Source organism: Mesoplodon bidens (genome assembly GCF_964165515.1).
Source record: "Mesoplodon bidens genome assembly, chromosome: 2".
Lineage (NCBI taxonomy): Eukaryota > Metazoa > Chordata > Mammalia > Artiodactyla > Ziphiidae > Mesoplodon > Mesoplodon bidens.
In genome coordinates, this window is record NC_138177.1 from 111,658,460 (window position 1) to 111,679,475 (window position 21,016).

General features: G+C 43.4%; 1 protein-coding gene across 5 annotated transcripts in view; it reads left to right on the top strand.

Moving 5' to 3' along the window:
- Positions 1 to 21,016, top strand: part of MCOLN2 (mucolipin TRP cation channel 2) — a 67,936-nt gene that overhangs the window by 22,055 nt on the left and 24,865 nt on the right. For all 5 annotated transcript variants that reach the window (XM_081217059.1, XM_081217063.1, XM_081217061.1 and 2 more), the window contains exons 3-8: positions 3,908 to 4,081; positions 5,843 to 5,996; positions 12,998 to 13,082; positions 13,187 to 13,283; positions 15,179 to 15,278; positions 20,432 to 20,544. In XM_081217059.1, the coding sequence (XP_081073185.1) occupies positions 3,908 to 4,081; positions 5,843 to 5,996; positions 12,998 to 13,082; positions 13,187 to 13,283; positions 15,179 to 15,278; positions 20,432 to 20,544 (723 nt within the window). The remainder of the gene's footprint in view (positions 1 to 3,907; positions 4,082 to 5,842; positions 5,997 to 12,997; positions 13,083 to 13,186; positions 13,284 to 15,178; positions 15,279 to 20,431; positions 20,545 to 21,016) is intronic.

Here is a 21,016-nt window from a genome sequence, read left to right on the forward strand (position 1 = left end):
GTCAAGTTATTCACTCCCCATTCACTTTTTGGGTTTCTTTAGCTTAGCTAGGAGCATGGGAAGAGTGGCTCTAATATTCCCCACTTCTAGAGTTAAGTTGGCAACATTTCAGTTTGAGAGGCTGTAGGCCATGTGGTCAAGAGAACAGGTGAGTCAAACAAACCTGGTTTGGATCCCCACTCTCACACTTTTCTGTTTCAACCTGGATAAAGTAGCTGACTTCAGGTTGCAGGTGCATAAAATGGGGTGGACAGATTTGGTATTTGACTCTGACATTGTGATGGCCACTATTCCACTTCCTGAGTGCATAGTAGTGGGAAAAAGAAAAAAAAAATCCCTGTCCTTGTGGAGTCTAGTGTAATATCTCCTTCAGAGGGTATTGGGAAATTAAGTGAGAAATAAAAGTTGTAAATTTTAGGCACAGTGCCTGGCACTCAGGACATAAGAGCTGTTATTCAACACTATGCAGTGTCAACCTTGCCTACTTTGTATCCCCGCCTGGCACAGAATAAGCACTCAGTAAACTTCGACTGAAGAGCTTGATTCATGTGTGTGTACCAGTTTTTTTTTTTTCATTTGTATGTCAGTATTTAATAAAACCCCCGAACAATCATGTGTGTATTGTTTCCCTGGTTTACTTTTTTAGCTTTTGAAAAGCAACGTGACCTTTCCTTTGCTGGCAGTTCCTACAGGCACCATTGATAGACATCACATGCTTGAAGGAATCTTTAGCCTTTGGTTGCTTAGCTTTCAGCACAGGTTGGATGTTGTGGGACTTCTTATCTGATATTTTCCTTAGAATAGCTGGGTTAAGCAATGGCTCAATCCTTTGACTTGGTATTTGAGGAATGTGATCTGGTGAGGCTCAGATGCTAAAGAGTGTCATCTATGTACATTCTTGAACAATAGTTGCAGGTCTGGAAAGCTAACACCTAAATTCTTTAACAGGAGTCCTAAAGTCAGATTTTTCAGCAGATGGAACTCCTGTAACATAATAAAAATGACTTTGGATTTAGGCCTGGTTTTCATTCTAGTTAGGTGTCTTGGGCAGTGTAATGAGACTAAATCTCAGTTTCCACATATGTAAAGTGGGGTTAACAGTACTAACATTTTCATAAGATTGTTGTGTTAGTAAGGGAGATAGTGCATGTAAAGCAGTTAGTACAGTGCCTGGAGTGTGATAATTGCTGAAAAGTGGTAATCATTTTTAATTATTTAGCCTTTTTTTTTTTTTTTTTTTTTTTTTTTTTTTTGCTGTACGCGGGCCTCTCACTGCTGTGGCCTCTCCCGTTGCGGAGCACAGGCTCCGGACACACAGGCTCCGCGGCCATGGCTCGCGGGCCCAGCCGCTGCGCGGCATGTGGGATCTTCCGGGATAGGGGCACGAACCCGTGTCCCCTGCATCGGCAGGCGGACTCCCAACCACTGCGCCACCAGGGAAGCCCTTATTTAGCCTTTTTAAAAAGTCGGGCAAAATTTAAAAGATAGAAAATACAGGGACTTCCCTGGTGACGCAGTGGTTAAGAATCCGCCTGCCAATGCAGGGGACAAGGGTTTGATCCCTGATCCGGGAAGATCCCACATGCTGCAGAGCAACTAAGCTCGTGTGCCACAACTACTGAGCCTGCGCTCTAGAGCCCGTGCTCCTCAACAAGAGAAGCCATTGCAATGAGAAGGCTGCACACCACAAAGAAGAGTATCCCCCTCTCTCCGCAACTAGAGAAAGCCTGCGTGCAGCAACAAAGACCCAACCCAGCCAAAAATAAAAATAAATTAAATAAGTTAAAAAAAATACAAATCACTAAAAAAATTATGTAAGTTTGCATGTGCAAATTAACATTTGTTTCATCTGAAAGGTCTGGTAGTTGAACCATGGAGTGACAGCAGGTAACACAAATATCAAGGTCATCTTGTTGAACTTGCTGGCTTCACACATGATAGCAGAGTCCCAGATTGTTTTGGTGACTTAGCATGGTGAAGGTTTGGGTTAAGTTTTCTGGACTCTCATTGTCGTATAAAGCAGATGAGGAGATAAAGTGGGTAGATGGGGAAGGATGTGTGGGACAGGGTTTATAAAGGTTTGACTTCTGCCATGGCATGTGTGTGTCTGTATGTGTGTTGATGTGAGAAGGAGAGAGAGCAAGAGCAGCAGAGCACATGTGAGGGTGTACGTGTGAGAGAGGGTGTGTGAGAGTGAGTGCAAAAGAGTATGTGACAGAGTGTGCATTGTGAGTGGAGAGAGAGGCTGTTTGTGTATGGAACTTCCTGGGTTTGGGGGGTAAACATTTAATGCCTGCTAATTTTCCCTACTTGTTGGATTCCAAGAAGAAAACTTAAGAGCAGAAAGAATACATTCATTCCTGGTGAAGAGGGCCCTTGGCATCTAACCTGTACTATGATACAGTATAAGGAGGAATAAGTAGGAGTCTTATCACAAGAAGGTGGATGCATGGTGACAATGTTTGGGTCGACATCATGGAGGTGGAGTGACCCCTGTTATCCTTTGTGGTGCTTTGATGCTGTAGATCTTGGAGACAGGAACTCTTAGGTGTAAATCTCATACGAGTTCTCGCAGAGCTAGAGGAATTGAATTCCTTTGACAACAATTACCTCTTAGCTGGAGGAAGTACTATACAGGCCACTTTTCAAAAATGTTCTTCAAAAGCCACGTGCAAAACATTGTTATGATTTGTTAAAATACTTACAATTTCTAAATGTGAAATCATTTAGATTTAACTGTCCAATAGTAGTCAAGCATGTGAATTAGTGGTTTACTAAGCACAGTTGCCCCTTGAACATAGCAGGTTGGAACCACACAGGTTCACTTATATGAGGATGTATTTCAGTAGTAAATACTACAGTGCTACATGATCCATGAACCATGGTTGGTTGAATCCTCGAATTCGCAGGTTGGACTATAAATTATACTTGGATTAACCCCCGCATTGTTCAAGGCTCAAATGTCCATCAGTTTTGAAAACAATGAATTTGAAATGCAAGTATAAGAAAAATAGATTCAGGGGTTTCCCTGGTGGCGCAGTGGTTGAGAATCTGCCTGCCAATGCAGGGGACACGGGTTCGAGCCCTGGTCTGGGAAGATCCCACATGCCACGGAGCAACTGGGCCCGCAAGCCACAACTACTGAGCCTGCGCATCTGCAGCCTGTGCCCTGCAACGAGAGAGGCCGCGATAGTGAAAGGCCCACGCACCATGATGAGGAGTGGCCCCTGCTTGCCGCAACTAGCGAAAGCCCTCGCACGAAATGAAGACCCAACACAGCCAAAAATAAATAAATAAATAAATAAATAATCCTTCCCTCTAAAAAAAAAAAAAGAAAAATAGATTCAAATTAGATAAACAACCAGGACCTACTGTATAGCACAGGGAACTGTACTCAATATCTTGTAATAACCCGTAATGGAAGAGAATATAAAAAAGAATATATATATATATATATATATATATATATGTATAATTGAATCACTTTGCCATACGTCTGAAGCTATTGCAACATTGTAAATCAACTATATTTCAATAAAAATTTTTTTGAAAAGAAAAAAATAGCAAAACTATAAAAAAAGAAAAAGAAAAATGGATTCAGACGTAACTGATTTGGATTCCTCCTTCCTCTTCTTCTCCATCATTAAAGGCCAATAAGGTTGTTAGTCACTGGGAGTGCTCATTTCTTCTAATTTTATGCTATTTTGAATTACTGATTTAGCTTGATGAGGTTGTTTCTGGGGGGAAAGAATTCCTGTATTTTGACCTTGATATGATTAGTAAAAACCAAAGCAGTGAGATTTTTCTGGCTGATGTTTATAGGTGAGGATTCATGATAATAAGAAGACATTTGCCTCCCCTGGTAAACGGTAAAATTCATATACTTCTATTTGATTTTCTTTCCTAGCTTGTTCGTTTTGGTTTAAGTAACCAGCTGGTGGTTGCTTTCAAAGAAGAAAACACTGTTGCTTTTAAGCACTTGTTTTTGAAAGGATATTCCGGTGTAGATGAAGATGAATACAGCTGCAGTGTATATACTCAAGAGGACACCTATGAGAGCATCTTTTTTGCTATTAGTCAGGCAAGTATTTTGTTGTGACTTACCTATACTTTGAGAATATGTTGATCCTTGACCTTGTTGTCTTAGCAAAGAAAAAATTATACATATATTAACATATTCTGATTTAAGTTTTGCATAGTCTGCCAAAAATGTTTATTGCTTTTTCTGTAGCTACATTTCCACACAATAGATTTTGCCTATTTTAAGTTTTTCTTTAAGATTTATGTTTGTATTTATCCCTTCCCACCCACTACAATTGGGAGATTACTGCAGATCAGATAGCCAAATAGCTAAAAGTAGGCTTATAATCTCAGAAGCTCTGATGAATGAGAGACCAAATCTAAGATTCTAGCATCTCAATTTTGCTGTCTTAGCATTAATAAGCCTAGCTGAACCTTAAGAATATAGAGTAGGATATGATAATATTTGTGTCTAGGTAGTATCGAGAAACCAGATTGGTAGGCCTGAAGAAAATATTTAAAGGAGAGAAATTCTTATTCTTTCTTATTCATTCATTCATTCATTTACTAATTCAGTAAATATTTGGGTACCTAGTATGTACCAGGTACTGTTCTAGACATTGGGAATATAGCATGAATAAAACAGACAAAACTCCTGTCCTTATAGAGCTTAATTCAAGAGGGTAGAGCCAGACAAATGAAAAGAAGTGAAAAATACAGTACAGAATGCTGACTCCTTGGAAACGCCACCACAACAAACAAACAAACAAACAAACAAAAAAAAAACGCATGTTGAGAAGCAAGACTGAGCTCACTGCTAACAGTGGTAGCAGAGATGGTCCCTTGACGATTCTCCATAGGCTGTAGAGTGCAAAGTCTGGCTATAGATTTTGAAGTCTGGTTTAAGGCACATCCTTCAGTGTGAGGGGAGCTGGATAAGAACTGAGTAAAGATCATCATATAATAGTTTATGATTGGTGGGCATAACAAGATGAGGGTTTTGGTGGGGGATGTTCAGAGAGTCTTGGGAGTTATTAGACTACATCCTCAAAATGATCATCTATTTAAATGAGGTTTTGGGATGTTCCTGAAGTAAACAATACAGTTATCTGCAATTTTTATGTTCCTGGGCAAAAGTTTCCTGGAATAATAAATTCATATTAGTGAAGATAAGGGCCAGTAAGGCCCTGGTAGTACAGATAGGCAGATGGTAAAGCTGTGTTAATGTAAGCAGTGGGTGTGGATGGCTTGGGTCCTCAGAGGTATGTTGAAAATAATAACTGGAATAAAGAAGGGGAAGAGACTGGACTGCCTGGTGGTGCATGTGCACTGGAGATGGATGTTTGCAGTTTTCTTTGGGTGGTAAGGAAAGGCCTCATGGAGGCGGTAATATTTGAGTCAGGTCTGAAGACGTGGACCTTGCAGATAGATACCTGGGCTTCTAGGCAGAGGGAACAGCAAAGGGCCCAGGCAGGAGTGTACCTAGAGAGCTCCAGAACTGTCTGGAGGTCAGTGTGGCTTTGGAGGTGGGGGTGTGGAGCCAGTGGCCAGTAGTGGGCTGGGAGTTCAGAGAGATAGGCAGGACCTTGTCTTTGGCTCTCAGTAGGTGGGAGCCTCTGGCTGCACTTTAGTTTCAAGTTCTGTGACGCCACATGTTTCTGCTCAACCCAAGAAAATTACCTAGTGTTGTTTTACGTTGGGGAGTTCTACTGAGGGATATGAGACAAACAATAAAAAATAGCTAAAAGTATATTCCATGTGCTGTAACTTCTGATGAAACTTGTTAAGCTCATAAGTGTCTTTATTTAACTATTTTTAATAGTTTCATCGGCTAAGGAATTTATCTCTGGGGACCCTTGGTTATGGAGAAAATGAAGACAACAGAATTGGATTAAAAGTCTGTAAGCAGCATTACAAGAAAGGGACCATGTTTCCTTCTAATGAGACGCTAAATATTGACAGCGACATTGAAATAGGTAATACAGTGATAATTTCATTATATTTCTTTATCATCTTCTGTGGTAAGAGCAAAAAACACCCTCATGCACTGGCAGCCCAAATGAAACAACTTTGCTTTTGTGACGGCTGACCTATCTGAGGCTTTAACATTTGCCTGCAAAGGGCTTTGGCTCAGGAAACTATGGGTCTGCTGTGACAGGACCAGGAACATTTGTGGATCTCTTTGGTGCAACTCAAGATCGTTGGTTTTGGGGGTAAATGCACAGATGTTTCCTGTTTGTTTAATTTTTTCCCTCCATGAGGGGGTGATTAGGCTATTTGAAAAAAAATGAGACTGTATGTGTTAAATGAAATAATGTGAGTTAAAATGCTTGGTACTCTTGCTTTTATCATTTGTTAAATATATTAATGCTCTTCAGAGGTGGATTGTGATTAATAACTCATTTTCTCTGTTTGGAGATTGGCAAAAAGTTAACATCTAATCAAGTAGAATTGTTTTGTGACATTCTGTTAAGAATTTAAAAGCATACCATATATAAATGCAAAGTATTTGACTTGAGGCTCTGGAGGTTTTGTCTTTCATTCAACAAACCTTTGGTGTACAGTTATCACGCCTAAAGCACTCCCTGTTTTATGAACTGGGGTTGCAGAGATTAACCAGTCATGGCTCCTCAAGTAGCTAGCAGGTCAGAAATCGGGGTCCTCGTAGCAGTGTAAATTTGGAGTGGTTTTATTAAAAAGAGAGCTCCAGAGTTCATTTGACCATATTTCCTATAACCTGATTTTAAGGTGCCTTGGTAATACAATAGAAGAACATCCTTGTAAAACAAAGGTTCTAATTCATTTTCCACAGGCTATCTGTTTAGAATCTTTTCATGAGTAAATGTGTCCTACCCTCTTGACTCTAAAAAAACAGCCCATAAGCCAGCACTGTCAGGGTCCCCAGGTTGCTTCCAGAGACCCATCAGTAGCTTGATTCTGTGGCCAGCAGCCTTGAAATGTCCCTTATCTTATTGCCCTGCAGGCTCTGCTATCCTGAGATCTGTGTGGTAGTCAGTCTGCAGGGGCTGATCCAGTTTCACCCTGCATCTTTCTCCTGAGCTGTCAGCTGTGCTCCCCGCTGTGGGCAGTTCCTGTGACTGGGAGTACTGAGAGGTGGAGCTGAAAGCTGGTGCAGTGACCCTCTGCTCCAGATGAGCCATGGCCACTTGTCCTCTGAAAAATGTGAGCCTTAATTGGATGAATCATACGACTATTTTCCAGTGATTCATGTGTTGTTTCCCTCAATTGATTTTTCTTGGGAAATTGATTAAAGAAATGTGGCCAAAGTCAGTATCAGTGGCTAGGCGAGACAGAGCAGAAAGCAGGATTTATTCCCTGACCATGGGACAGTGGTGTCCTTGGTCATTTCCTTTCCATCATATGGAATATTTTTAACCAAATGGAGAGAAGTTGACTATTAATTTGACTTTATTTTAAGAGAGACTGTTGAAGCAAGCTAGTTATATTTTTGGACTTATTAAATATAACTTATCATAGAGAACTTTTTAATGTATCTATTCAAAAGGTGTAAAACATCATCTCAAAAATGCTTGATACTGGATTTTAGACTTTCTTGTCTTGGACACATTGGAGGAAGCCTGCAGACGGTATAAATAGGGATTGAGTTTGACTTCACTGGTGTGGCATTATAGTTTAAATAGGTGAATTAGCAGAAGCTGTTCTAGATTACCTATTTATGAATTTTGCAGTATCTTTATGATTAAGAGAAGCATCCTTCAGTGTGCTCAGTGCAGAGATCTGCCTGTGTGCTGCTTTCCTGGTGGGTTTATGTTTAGCTGCATGACTGATTGTACAGTTCAAGCTAAGGGTTTCCCCTAATTCATGCTGAGGGCATGTCCCTCTATCCCTGCCTCTAGACCTATAGCTTTACAGTTCAGCTTCACTGGGGGCACTGTAATGAATCCTGTTAAAAAATATATTTTTTGACAACATTTAGATGGATATCATTCTAATACAGTGTTTCACTTTCTATAATGCAGATTTTGAATTTCTTATCTTCTCCTTTCCACATATTCTTAGCATGAAACATTATGACCATTTCATCATTTTACCTGTCATTTTAAGAACATATTGAATCCACCCTCCCTTTGTCTCTGAGAGGGTTGTTATTTCATTTGCTGGAGTGTTCTGCCTTGTAAATGAGGTTCATTTGAGTGATGAGGCTGCTACTCCAATATCAGTTTGTTCTGTTTGAGGTTTGAGGTTTTACTCAGGGCTTTTGCCATTCTTAAAAAAAAAAAACTCAGTTCTTAGGTTTTGCTGCCACCAGGTGCTTGGTGGCCTCATGAGCAATGACTGTAGCATGAGGTATGGCACACTCCAGAGAGTTCTGAATGTGTATGTAGCTAAAGTGTAGTTCTCCCATTACAATTACAGAATCTGAATAATCAAATAGACTTTTATAAGGCAAATTTTACAGATAGTGTAACATTAACTAACATGAGCTGTCATATTTCTCTGAATCCGTCATCAATTTTTTAAAAACTCACCTGTTTTATAAACATTTGAAAGTGAAAAAACTGAATGTCTTTTTTCATTTTTAAAAAATTTGTATTGGTGTATAGTTGCTTTACCATATTGTGTTAGTTTATATTGTACAGCAAAGTGAATTAATGTCTTAGAATGAATGAAATACAGGAGAAAAAGACCTAGGACAGTATCTGGCACACAGATTTTTAACATATTCCTCCTTCTTTCAGAATACAGTCATTTACCCAGATAAGTTTAATTTAAATATTATTTTTTCCTTTTCCTTTACTTTAGAATAAGAATGTTAAAGGTAGAAGGGCCTTAAATAGCCTCAGTTTGGCCTTCACTTTACAGTTGAGGAAACTGATGTTCAGTCAAGCTTGGTGACTAGGTCAAGGTCATGTAGTGATTTAGTGACCGTGGGTCTTTGCTACTCTAAACCCGGTAACATGGGCATCACCCAGGAGCTTGTGAAACATGCAGAATCTCCAGGCGCTCCCCCAGACCTGCAGAATCCAAATTTGCATCTTAACGAGATCCTTGAGTGACATATACGCACATTAAGCTTGGGAAGCGCCGGCTCAGTACTCTGCAGCTGCAGGTCTCTGACTTCGCACTGACCTCTCTTTTACCAACTTCACACATTTTATACTGTCCATCACCATCAGCCTTCAGTGCCCCCTGTACCAGCTTGGACACCTCTGTCCATCAGTATCACTCCCTTACAGAAGCGGTTCGGGCGCTTGCCTCTCCCTTCTTTCTCACCTGGATCCTGCCAGCCATCACCAGGGCCCTCTGTGGCCGAGCCCCGGTGCCCCAGCTGCTGATACCTCCTGGAGAAACGGGCCAGAGTGGAACATGCTTACACTGCCACACCTCCGCACACAGCACCTCCAGCAGGCTTCCCGTCAGCCCGGTGCTGCAGAGGCGAGGCCGCGCCCAAAGGCCTCCCACAGCACCAGGGCCCACCCCTTTCAGCTCTGCGAAGCCGCCTCCCTCTCTCTGCACACATATTCGCATCTCTGAGCTCAGTTCCTCCCTGAGTTCCAGACTCCTCCTCCATTCAGCCGGCTGCTTGACAGGCCACTTGACGACCCCGCTGTGACTCTAATAGGGATTTCAAACCTGCTGTGTCCAAAACCGAACATCTCAAGCCTCCTCCACCCCCACCCCTGGCTCAAGCTGTTTCTTTCTACTCTTGCCCATCTCAGAAAACGAAACCAACATTTTCACATCATGCCATCATATTCCCAGTTGCTCAAGCCCCAAACTTGAATGTGTTGGTTTCTCCATTTCCATTGCCACCTCTGTAGTCCAAGCCGCTGCCACTCTTGCTTGGACTGGTCTCCACCCCCTGCCCTGCCCATCAGCAATCAGAATGATATTTGTTTTTTAATTGGCTAAATTGGGACATCTCATTCCCTGGCCTAAAAACCACGAGTGGCTTCCCATCTTTTTAGAATAAAACCCACAAGTCCCTGGAGGACCAGCCACCCACCTGCCTCTCCAAGCCCCCGCTTCCCTGGTCCTGCCTCCTTGCTGTTTGTTGAACAAGTCAGGCTCTTTCTTGCCTGGGACTTAGTGCCCACTTTTGTCCTGCCCGGAGCGCTCCCCCTGGATCTGTGCTCAGCTGTGCTCTCCTTCCTCCCTCAGGTGTCGGTTTAAACAGCCCCAGTGCCTCAGAGCCCTTCCCAACAGTTCTCCTCAGGTAGGGCCTCCCCACCCACTTAACCTCCATCACTTCACTGTGTCTTGGCAGTACTGTGCACACCATGAAATTGTCTTGTGTATATTTTTTTACTCTTGGTTTATCTCCCCCACTACAGTGTGAGCTCCATACAGACCTCGTCTGTCTCGTTCATTGCTCAACCTTCAGTACCTGGCACAATGCCTGCTCCCTGAAAGCTTTCAGTAAATATTTACTGAATAAGTGAATGAGTCAGGTAGGGAGCCTGGGCCTTTTGAGTTTCCGAAATAGGTGCTCAGAGGTCAGCCTCATCAGTGTACTGGTGAAGAGCTCAGGCTCTGGAGCTGAGCACATGTGGCTTTAAATTCTGGTTGGCCACCAGCTAGCTGTGTGACCTTGAGGAAGTTTCTTGGCCTCTCTGTGCCTTGGTTTGTCCATCTGTAAAATGGCAACAATAGTGTATCTCTCACAAGGTTGCTTCGGGGGTTAAACAGGATGATGCATTAAATGAGAGAACCGATAAAGCCCCGAGCACAGTGCCTGGCAGAGAGTAAGTCCCCATATGTTTTTGCTATCTTTATCATCCTATCTTTAGTTTCCTATAAAAAAAGCTTCTTTTGATCAACTGCCCTCACTGTATCAATCAAGGCCCAGTCAGGAAAACCAGCATTGAACTGTTTCTTGATACTAATGGTCCATTTGCCAAACACAGGGAGACTCCCCCTCTGACATCTGCCTTTCTTAAATATTGTGGCTGTTGAGCTGTCCATTCAGCTCTGTGTCCTTGTTTTTGGCCCAGGATGCCTGATTGTCATAAAATGTAAGTGTGTCCTCCATATTTTGAGCGTCCTATATACTAGGCAATGGGTGTTCAACAGCCACAGCAGTTGTGCCCTTGCTCTCAAGGACCTTATCTTCTAGTTGAGGAGATAGATAAGCAAATAAAGAGTCAAATTGTGAGAGAAGATTCTAGAGAACAAGCCATAGGGCCTACTCGGGTTCTCAAGCACCTACTGAGTGTTGGGCACTGCAGGAGGCCCTGACTTTTCCATTTTTGAGGCAGCACAAAGCGGGCAGCAGCAGCCCAGGTGAGAGTCAGCCAGGCTGGTTCACACCAGTTCTGGCATCAGGACTGAGTGACCTTGAAGGACGTTGACCATGAAAGGTGTTCATTGTCTCCAGACCTCCTCGGTTTCCTGCCAAGGTGTTAGGCTACACAATAATGAGACTAATTTTTATGTGCGGCTCTTGGAATCATTCTTTTATAGTTTACAGCTCATAACTTATTTTTATTTGAATACAATCTAAGTTCCTTTCTTTCTCTTAATTTTTTTTTTTGGAAAAGTATTGGACTAAACAGAAAAGTTGCCAAATAGCACAAAGATGTCCTTGTATAGCTTTCATCTAACTTTCCCAAATGCTAACATTTTACCCATTTGCTTTATCATTCTTCCTACATAAAAAAATTTCTCCTGAAATCTATGAGACTAAGGTGCAGACACAAGGCCCCTACCTCTAAATACTTGTGTGCATCTCCCCAAACAAGAACGTCCTCCTCATAACCACCGAACAGTGCTCAAAAGCATGAGTTAACGTGGATGTGGTACTATAATCTACAGACCCTATTCATATTTCATCAATTGCCCTAACATTATCTACAGCAAAAGCCATGCCTAACCTCCCTGGTCCAAGATCACATATTGCATTTAGTTGTCATGTATCTTTAGTCTCCTATAATCTGGAGAAAAATTGAGTTCTTGGCTTTTTTTTTTTTAATGACCTTGACATTTTTAAAGAGTAGAATGTCCCTCCTTTGAGTTTTCCTGTTGTTTTTTTTTAAATTAATTAATTTATTTTTGGCTGTGCTGGGTCTTCGTTGCTGCACGTGGGCTTTCTCTAGTTGCGGCGAGTGGGGGCTACTCTTCGTTGCAGTGCGTGGGCTTCTCATTGCGTGGCTTCTCTTGTTGCAGAGCACAGGCTCTAGGCGCAGAGGCTTCAGTAGTTGTGGCACCCGGGCTCAATAGTTGTGGCTCACAGGCTTTAGAGTGCAGGCTCAGTAGTTGTGGCGCACAGGCTTAGTTGCTCCGCGGCATGTGGGATCTTCCTGGGTGAGGGCTCGAACCCGTGTCCCCTGCTTTGGCAGGTGGATTCTTAACCACTGTGCAACCAAGGAAGTCCCCCTGTTTTTTTTTTTAATACATTTATTTATTTATTTTTATTTTTGGCTCTGCTGGGTCTTCGTTGCTGCACGTGGGCTTTCTCTAGTCGCGGCAAGCGGGGGCTACTCTTCGTTGCGGTGCACGGGCGTCTTATTGCCGTGACTTCTCTTTGCTGCAGAGCACAGGCTCTAGGCACACGGGCTTCAGTAGTTGTGGCGCACGGACTTAGTTGCTCCATGGCATGTGGGATCTTCCCAGACCAGGGGTCGAACCCGTGTCGCCTACATTGGCAGGCGGATTCTTAGCCACCAGCGAAGCCCCTAGTTTTCCTGTTTCTTTGTGCCGAGATTGAGGTTACGCATTTGGGGCAGAAATACCACACAAATGGTACGTTATTTCAGGAGGCACATGATGTCTCTTTATCTCAATCCTGGTGATGTGAACTTTGATCACGTGGCTAGGGTGGGATCTGCCAGGTTCCCCACTGTAAAGTTACTGGTCTCCCTGTTGTGATTAATAAGTATTCTGTGGAGAGATGCTTTGGAACTTGTTGAGTCTTCTGTTCTCATCACACTTCGGCCCACTGGTTTTAGCATCTGATTCTTGCCTGACAGTCACTGTGGTTTTTTCATGGCCCTAGACTGTATTCACCTAGACCTCCAGACCCTCTCCAAGAACCCTCAGGACTGGAAGAACTCATCATTCTTCAGACTGGCATTTTATCGGTAAATATGCTTTAAAGTCTCATTGCCCAGGAGACGCACATGGGGAAAGGAGAGTAGGGTAGGAAGACTGTGGCAATTTATACCTTGTAATATTTTTTATTCAGCCTCTTGCAAGTTGAAATCTCCTTTCATCTCAAAGGCATTGACCTGCAGACGATTCACTCCCGAGAGCTACCAGACTGTTACATCTTTCAGAATACGGCAAGTGTCTGTTTTACTAATCCATTTTATCATTTTTCTCTATGCCTTTTGTAGGTGCAGAGTGCAAAGCACATCCGCCTATAGATGTGTTTGATGCAGTTGTGTTTAAAACAGTTTTAATGCCACTTTATAGCATCGTTGGTCCAGAGGCCTTGACTTCTAAAAATGATACAAGCCCATTCCAACTTTTTAAAACTAGATTTTTGGGTTGAAAAGAGTTTTCAAAGTGGACTTTGACTTCCTACTCTCCGAATACATTTTTAAAAACGGCTTATGACCTGTGTTTTAAGTGCCTATAATGTTTTTCCCACCTTCGGAGGAAGGTCTTTGCAAATGTTGTAGCAAATGTTTTCAAACCTCAAGGCAGAAAGTGCCCCCTTGATCTGAAGGCCAATCTGCAAAGGATCAATTGCTGCAGCTTTTATTTTGGGAGGGGCAGGCATGTGCCATGGACTTCCTCCCTCCCTCCCTCCCTCCCTTACTCCCTTCTTCTCTCCCTCCCTTCCTTCTTTCATGTTTCCTGATGGGCAGAACTGAATGCTCAGTTGGACGTTATATGTAGCTACTATTTTAGCAATTCAGAAGCATGCTTCGGGCTTCCCTGGTGGCGCAGTGGTTGAGAGCCCGCCTGCCGATGCAGGAGACGCGGGTTCGTGCCCCAGTCCGGGAAGATCCCACATGCCACGGAGTGGCTGGGCCCGTGAGCCATGGCTGCTGGGCCTGCGCGTCCGGAGCCTGTGCTCCGCAACGGGAGAGGCCACAACAGTGAGAGGCCCATGTACCGCAAAAAAAAAAAAAAAAAAAAGAAGCATGCTTCATTCAACAACAATCGCTGAATACTCAGTGAGTCCCTACGAGGCAGCAGGCAAGTTGCCATGCTCTAGAGGTACCATGGCCCTCAGGAAGCTTACAGCCTAGTAGAAGAGATAGAAAAACAAGTCAACAAAAAAATTAATTATAAATTATGACATGTAGTAAGGAAGAATGTCTCCCCCAGAGAATAGCATGATTAATCTCCCTGGGGTGACCCACACATTACAAAACGCATTATGAAATCCAAGGCAAGGCAAAGCTTGGAGAGCTAGCTGAACGTGTATGTGATCTATGATTAAATCCACAGGTGCCTGAACATCTTTGAGCACAAGCCACGTGCACATTACACATTCTCAGTGTAATCTAAGAATATCGTTATGACCAAACCAGAGATTCAAGAATTAAGCTATACAGACCTCATTTCTATACCTATGAGCTAGGACAAAACTTTCACTAGCCCTGGCAGTCAAGGCCTCATTTTCCCCCAGGAAAGCCCCTAAAATACACTGCATATTTCACTTATAAACTTTAAATGCTTGAAACATAATGTGGAAGATTGAGGGCGTTTGGAAATCTTAAATTCAACCCATAACCCTGGAGCAATCTTTGCCACTTCTGAAAGCACATGTAGCACTTCTGAAAACATATATATAGCGTTTGAAGCAAATAAAAAAATAATTTCTAGCCTAGTGAAAATCTAGAGTTTCATACCCAAAGGACTAAATTAAGGCAAATGCTTGTAAATTCTATTCAGTGTAATAAATGAGGTCTTTGTGTTCTCTTGTCAAAAATTGGTGGTGAATTCTCATTTTTGTTCTTTGGACTGGTTGGCTGTTTAGCTTTAGAATTTCTCTGAATACGAATGTGCTTTTAGTAGAATTTCATGTATTCCCCCTTTGGACCACATTTTTTCATTAATAATAGGAAGTTGTGAAGGAATCATGTGATGAGGACATTTTCCTCAGTCTAACTCTCTTTGGATCAGCACGCTATCTGGATGCCATTGATATTTTAAGCAGAATTGATCTAACCAGTCATACTTTCTGCTGGGCCGTAACCTCTTCATCAATTTGTGTCTCCAGATTATCTTTGACAATAAAGCTCACAGTGGCAAAATCAAAATCTACTTCGACATTGACGCTAACATCGAGGAATGTAAAGACTTGAACATCTCCGGATCTAGTAAGTATGTTATATGCTTGCCCATTGTGGATTATGGAAGATTTTTATCACTTCATTTTGGGATTTGGGGTATATAAATGGTTTATTTGGATGATGATAAGAATAAAGGGCTCCAAAAAACCACATTTTGAGCATTTGTTTCTGTTAAGCATACCCCGAAGCTTTGCATTTTTGTTCAATTCAGCAAATGTTGATTACAGACCTTGTAGGAGAGGTCGTGTGCCCCAGCAGTTAAGAGCAGTTTCTGGAGCCAGACTACCTGGGTTCGAGTTTTGGTTCTGTTTCCTGTGCCTGTGATCTTGGGCACATTGCTTAACCTCTCTGTGTCTCAGGGTCCTTCTCCGCAAAATGAAGGTAATAATAGTACTTACCTTCCAGGATGTTGAGTATTAAATGAGTATGTAAAGCAGAGCATTGAGAACAACAGTTGGCACACAGTAATTGTAGGCGCTCTGGAAAAGAAAGAAAATGCCTTCGTGAGGGGCACTGGCATGCTTATAAAATCTCTAGCGTGTCCTGACTAGGAGTAAGTGGTGGAGGCACAGAAGATATGAGGATCAAGAAAGCAAAGGTTCGGGGCTTCCCTGGTGGCGCAGTGGTTGAGAGTCCTCCTGCTGATGTAGGGGACACGGGTTCATGCCCCGGTCCAGGAAGATCCCACATGCCGCGGAGCGGCTAGGCCTGTGAGCCATGGCCGCTGAGCCTGCGCGTCCGGAGCCTATACAAGCTCCGCAACGGGAAAGGCCACAACGGTGAGAGGCCCGTGTACCGAAAAAAAAAAGAAAGCAAAGGTTCGTTTTGATGGGGACAGAGTGAGACATAGAGTCCAGCAATGCTTCTTGGAGAAGGTATGATTTGATCTGAGCCTGTGACAGTGGAGTGGGATCATAGGCCTTCAGAGCCCAGAGAGCAGCCTGGACAAACCTGGGTCATTTACTCAGTCATTACTCAGGAAATACCTCCTGATCCACAGACTAAAGTGGGCTACTCAGACCCCATTCTCACTGGGGGGGTTGGGATGATGTTAATGATGGGTCATCAGTATTTTTTCATTTACAAGTTTTGTTTAACTAAACCTGCCTTTGACCAGATTATCAGAACAAAATAAAATGTAAAATACCTGTGGTTCCTAACTATTTTATATTAGTTTTAAATTAGACTCAATTTGTGGCCTGTTGCCTTTTGGTTGCATAATATGTCCTGATGATTTTGAAGTTTTGGCTTTTTTTTTGTTTTGCTGTATGCGGTCCTCTCACTGTTGCGGCCTCTCCCGTTGCGGAGCACAGGCTCTGGACGCGCAGGCTCAGCGGCCATGGCTCACGGGTCCAGCTGCTCCACGGTATGTGGGATCCTCCCGGACCGGGGCACGAACTCGTGTCCCCTGCATTGGCAGGCGGATTCTCAACCACTGTGCCACCAGGGAAGCCCCCTGACGTTTCTGGCTTTTTAGTCCCATTAGCTGACTCCAGCCTCTCATCAGAGTACACAGTTTTAGTTTCTGTTAAAAAGTGGGTACTCTTCCTCAGCAGACACACTCTCCCCAGCAGAAACGCGCAGGTCAGACACGTGTCTTCCAAGTCCGAGTGTAGGCTGCAGTCATTTTATGTGATAAAAGCTAACCCTTGTCAAATAGGAAATGTGGTTTGGTATAGTCATTTGACCAAATAAGTTAGTCAGTCAAACACGTTTGCCAGGACAAGGTTTCCTTCCTCTCCACGGGAGTCCTTATAATATTGGGGAGCTGTCCTCGCCTTTGCTCAGAAGAGAGGCGCTCTGGCTCCCTCCTGTGGCCAGTGAGGAGAAACACAATCTCACAGCTAGAAGCACTGACATTTATATATGCTTCTCCCAGGGCTGCGCCATCACTAGGAGAGCACAAATTTAAGATGATGTGACAAGTCTTAAAAAGCTGAAGTTTGGAAACCAGCTTAGGAAATGGATTTTTTTTCTTGTATAGGAAGCTGTCTGGTGGATTGATTGCCCTGGCTCTGGGGGAGTAGAACAAAGGCAAGGGTGACAGCTGGTGGGATCCTTGTGCTATTTGCAAAACATTCTGAGGTTCATTCATATCCATGTGCTTACCTTGAAGCTTCTCTCTCCTTCTTGTCATTACCTATGTGATCTCAAGGTGAAATATAAGGGAATGTGCATTTTTACATACAAACTTGAAGTTGCCTTTTCTGACTTCTAATACCCATGCCCAGTGTACCACTAATATTCACATTAACTTGATTTTATAAATGTAGCCATTTGGGCCTGGGAGCTGGAGGAGGTAGGTACTGATGGACAGGACTCCCCACCGATGGGTGATGTAAATATATGTCCCAGGGAAATGGGGTTTAGTAAGTGTGGGAAGCCCTGGTTAGGGTCACACAGGCGGCAGTGGTGGTGTGTGTGGGACTTCTCAGGCCCCTGGAAGGACTGGGTGGGGTAGGATTTTCTTAACCACATTTCCAGAGGCATCTCTCTGGACTAGTGTTATACAAACCCAGGTTTAGGAACTGTTCCTGTGAGAATAACATAATTTCAGTAGAAGAAGAAAGCAGTTATGATGTTTATAAGATACTTTTTGTAGCCACATCAAACTAGTCTTCTCAATAAATCAAATTGAAACAATACAATACTGATTTCTCTGTTAGGAGGGATGGTTTATCTTCCTAGTTCTGGGCCTCAGTTTTCTCATCTGTAAATAAGGCCCAATTCAAGTAATCTTAGAGATTTTGTTCTAGCTGTAGGTCAGAAAGGAAGGTACTCGAGGCTGTTCTTGCATTTTTTTTAAGATTGCAGTCCCGTCTTCCCAAGAACTGCCCCTCTTCCCTCTGCCTCATTCCATGGCTCCTCCCCCCAAAAATGGTCTTGGGTTTTGGTCAGGTTGTTTTCTTACCTACCCATTAGATGGTATCTCCAGATAACTTAAACTCGTGAAGGGTAAAATGGCCAAAGGTGAAGGTAAGTGCTCTGTACGAGGCACTGACAAGCACTCAACAGGGATTGTTTGACCTGATTTCCTGACAGCGTGTGAAGCTGGTACAGCTGTGCTCCCATTTGTTACCCGAGGTATCTGAAGCTTAGCAAGGCTAAATAACTCACTCGGTGAATTACATTTACTTGCTGGCCATGCTCCTAACCCACTTAGGGTTAGGATGAGCTGCCCTCAGACACCCGTGCCATGGTCACTCACGCTGCTGTTATTTCTAAATCCGTGGACACACTCCCATCTTTCTCTTAAGTGCCTTCTCTGCAGAGGTGTCACTGTGGAACACCCTGACTTTAGACTCTCCTGAAGGTTGCCTGTCCCCAGCACTGCTTCCTTCTCCCCTGGCCTTTCTCCGTCTTGTTTCTGAGTGCATCTCCTCTCCTAATTCCCAAACATTGCCACCCACGCCTTCCCATCCTTCCTAGTCTGCATTACGCTCTGTCATCTCTCTGAATGGCTGTATCCACACCCATGGTTTCAGCTGCCACCAAGTTGTCCGCTCTTGTCATGAATGTTCAGACTGAGCTCAGTTGACCCAAGACAGAAAAGGAGTCATTCTTGGTCAGTCCTTCCTTACTCCCTAAGTCCCATTAAAGACCAGGTCGAGTCTCTCTTCGTCATCTTTCACCACTTTGTGCCTTATCTTTGTGTGCCTTCTCTGCCTCTAACTTTGCTCAGACCTTCACGAGTTCTGACTTAGATTATTCAGTGGTCTTCCTGTGCTCTGCTGGGGTCTCTGCACTTATCTGTAAGCGTACTGAAGCATTATGGGGACACACATAAGCACAGGCACTGTCATGCTGAATAAAACACACCCAGTCCCCGCCTCCCAGAGCCAGTCATGTCCGGGGGGAGATGGACATTGAATGATATAATAACCACTGAGTTTGCTGTTCTTGTGTGCATGGGGCTGCTCCAAGTGCTTTCATGTGTGAACTTATTTAACCCTCTCAACAGGCCTACAATATAGGTATTTTTTCGTTCTACCCATTTTTTGGATGAGGAAACTGAGGCAACTTCCCCAAGGCTCCACAGCTTCTGAGTGCAGGATGGAGATTCAGACCCAGGTCTCAGACTCCAGAGACGATGTCCTTTTTCATTTCACACTGTCTCTGTGCTCCTTGCTGTGCTGTCTTTGAAGAAACAACTATAAGTTCAGTGACCATCAAGCAGAGGGGAGTAAATGGAGATATAGGTGTGTATACTTATGGACAGGGCTATGATAGGGTATTGGGGGGAGGGCTGATGGGGATGGGAATTTAGGGAATTGTCCTATTCTGTTCTGGGGAGGGAGATACTCAGTCTGAAACCCAAGGCTGAATAATCCCCATGTGTGGTGGAGAGGGGGTGCTGTTCCAGGCAGAGGGATCAGCATGTGCAAAGTCCCTGAGGCAAGAAACAGAGAGAGGAGAGAGGGAGGGAGAGAGCTCCAGCGCCTGGTAGGAGCAGGGAAGGAGGAAGAGAGTGGCTTCAGGGTGGGGAAGGTGGGGCCCGGGAGAAAGCAGCAGGCGGCAGCTGATGAGACCACAGCGGGTGAGCAGGGGCCGGGCAGGGGAGAGCCATGGTTGGGATTTTGGGACAATACCATGAAATCTGAGAGAAGCGAAGGTTACATTTCATCTTCTTCCAGTTCCTTCCCTGTGTTACTGTGTTCCAAGGCAAAAATCTGATTACTACTCTCCTTACTTTCATTCTGAGAAGTGATTTTTCCCACATGCAGAAAAAGCGTATTGAATTGGCACTCTTTGCTGACAAAGTACAGAGTAAGGTTGAGAAGCAGACATGGGGATTCTGAGTGGTGGGACTTTAAAACGTGTGTTCCCCCATTAATGGAGAGCTTGATGTTTGTTTTTATGTGAAAGAACCCAGAGTATGTCAGTAGTTTTGCCTCTTTTGAATGGAGCCCAAATGGACCAGCTTCTACTGAATTCCACTCTATAGTAAATATTTATGAATACACTTTAGTACATCTCTTAAGAATTTATATGTTTTTAAATGTATAACTCGACATCAGGGAATGATTACCTTTTTTGTGAACCTCTGACTGAGTGCAGTGTGATTTGTTTCTGATGTTGAAGCATTTATCATTTGATCTTATTTTCCAGCTGCCATCTTGTTTGGAAATTATTCCCAAGTAAGGCGTGTTTGACGTTTGAATTCTGTTTTCGTTTCTCAGTTCAGAAAAATACTCAGTATGTCCTGGTGTTTGATGCATTTGTCATTGTGATTTGCTTGGCATCTCTTATTCTGTGCACAAGATCCATTGTTCTTGGTCTAAGGTTACGAAAGGTAAGTGTGTGTTGGAATTTCCTCCCTCCCTTCCTGACCTCCACCTGCAGTTTGTCCAAGTAGTGGGGCCTCGACATTGGGTCATCCTGCCCTTTCTGGGGCCCTTGACTGAATTGGATTCCTTTGAGTGACTGTCCCCCTACGAGGCATTATCAACCTGGGGTGTAGAGAGTGAGTCAAAGCTCCCAGCGTGTCAGGTGGAATCAGACAATTATACCGCTTAAACCTGAGCTAATAAGCACAGATACACAGTGGTGAATGATCAAGCTTTTGAATGCTTCTAGAATAAATGAGACCCTTTTAAATTCAGGAGTGATCTTAAGAACAGAGTAATAACATGTGTGGGTTTCATCTTTTGTCTTCAAATCAGAGTTCTTTCTGACAGGGAGGCATGGTAAATGGGTTATAATGAAGCATAAAAGACTTTATTCTATTATTTAAACTAGTTTAAAAATTCTTCCCTGAGTTTCAT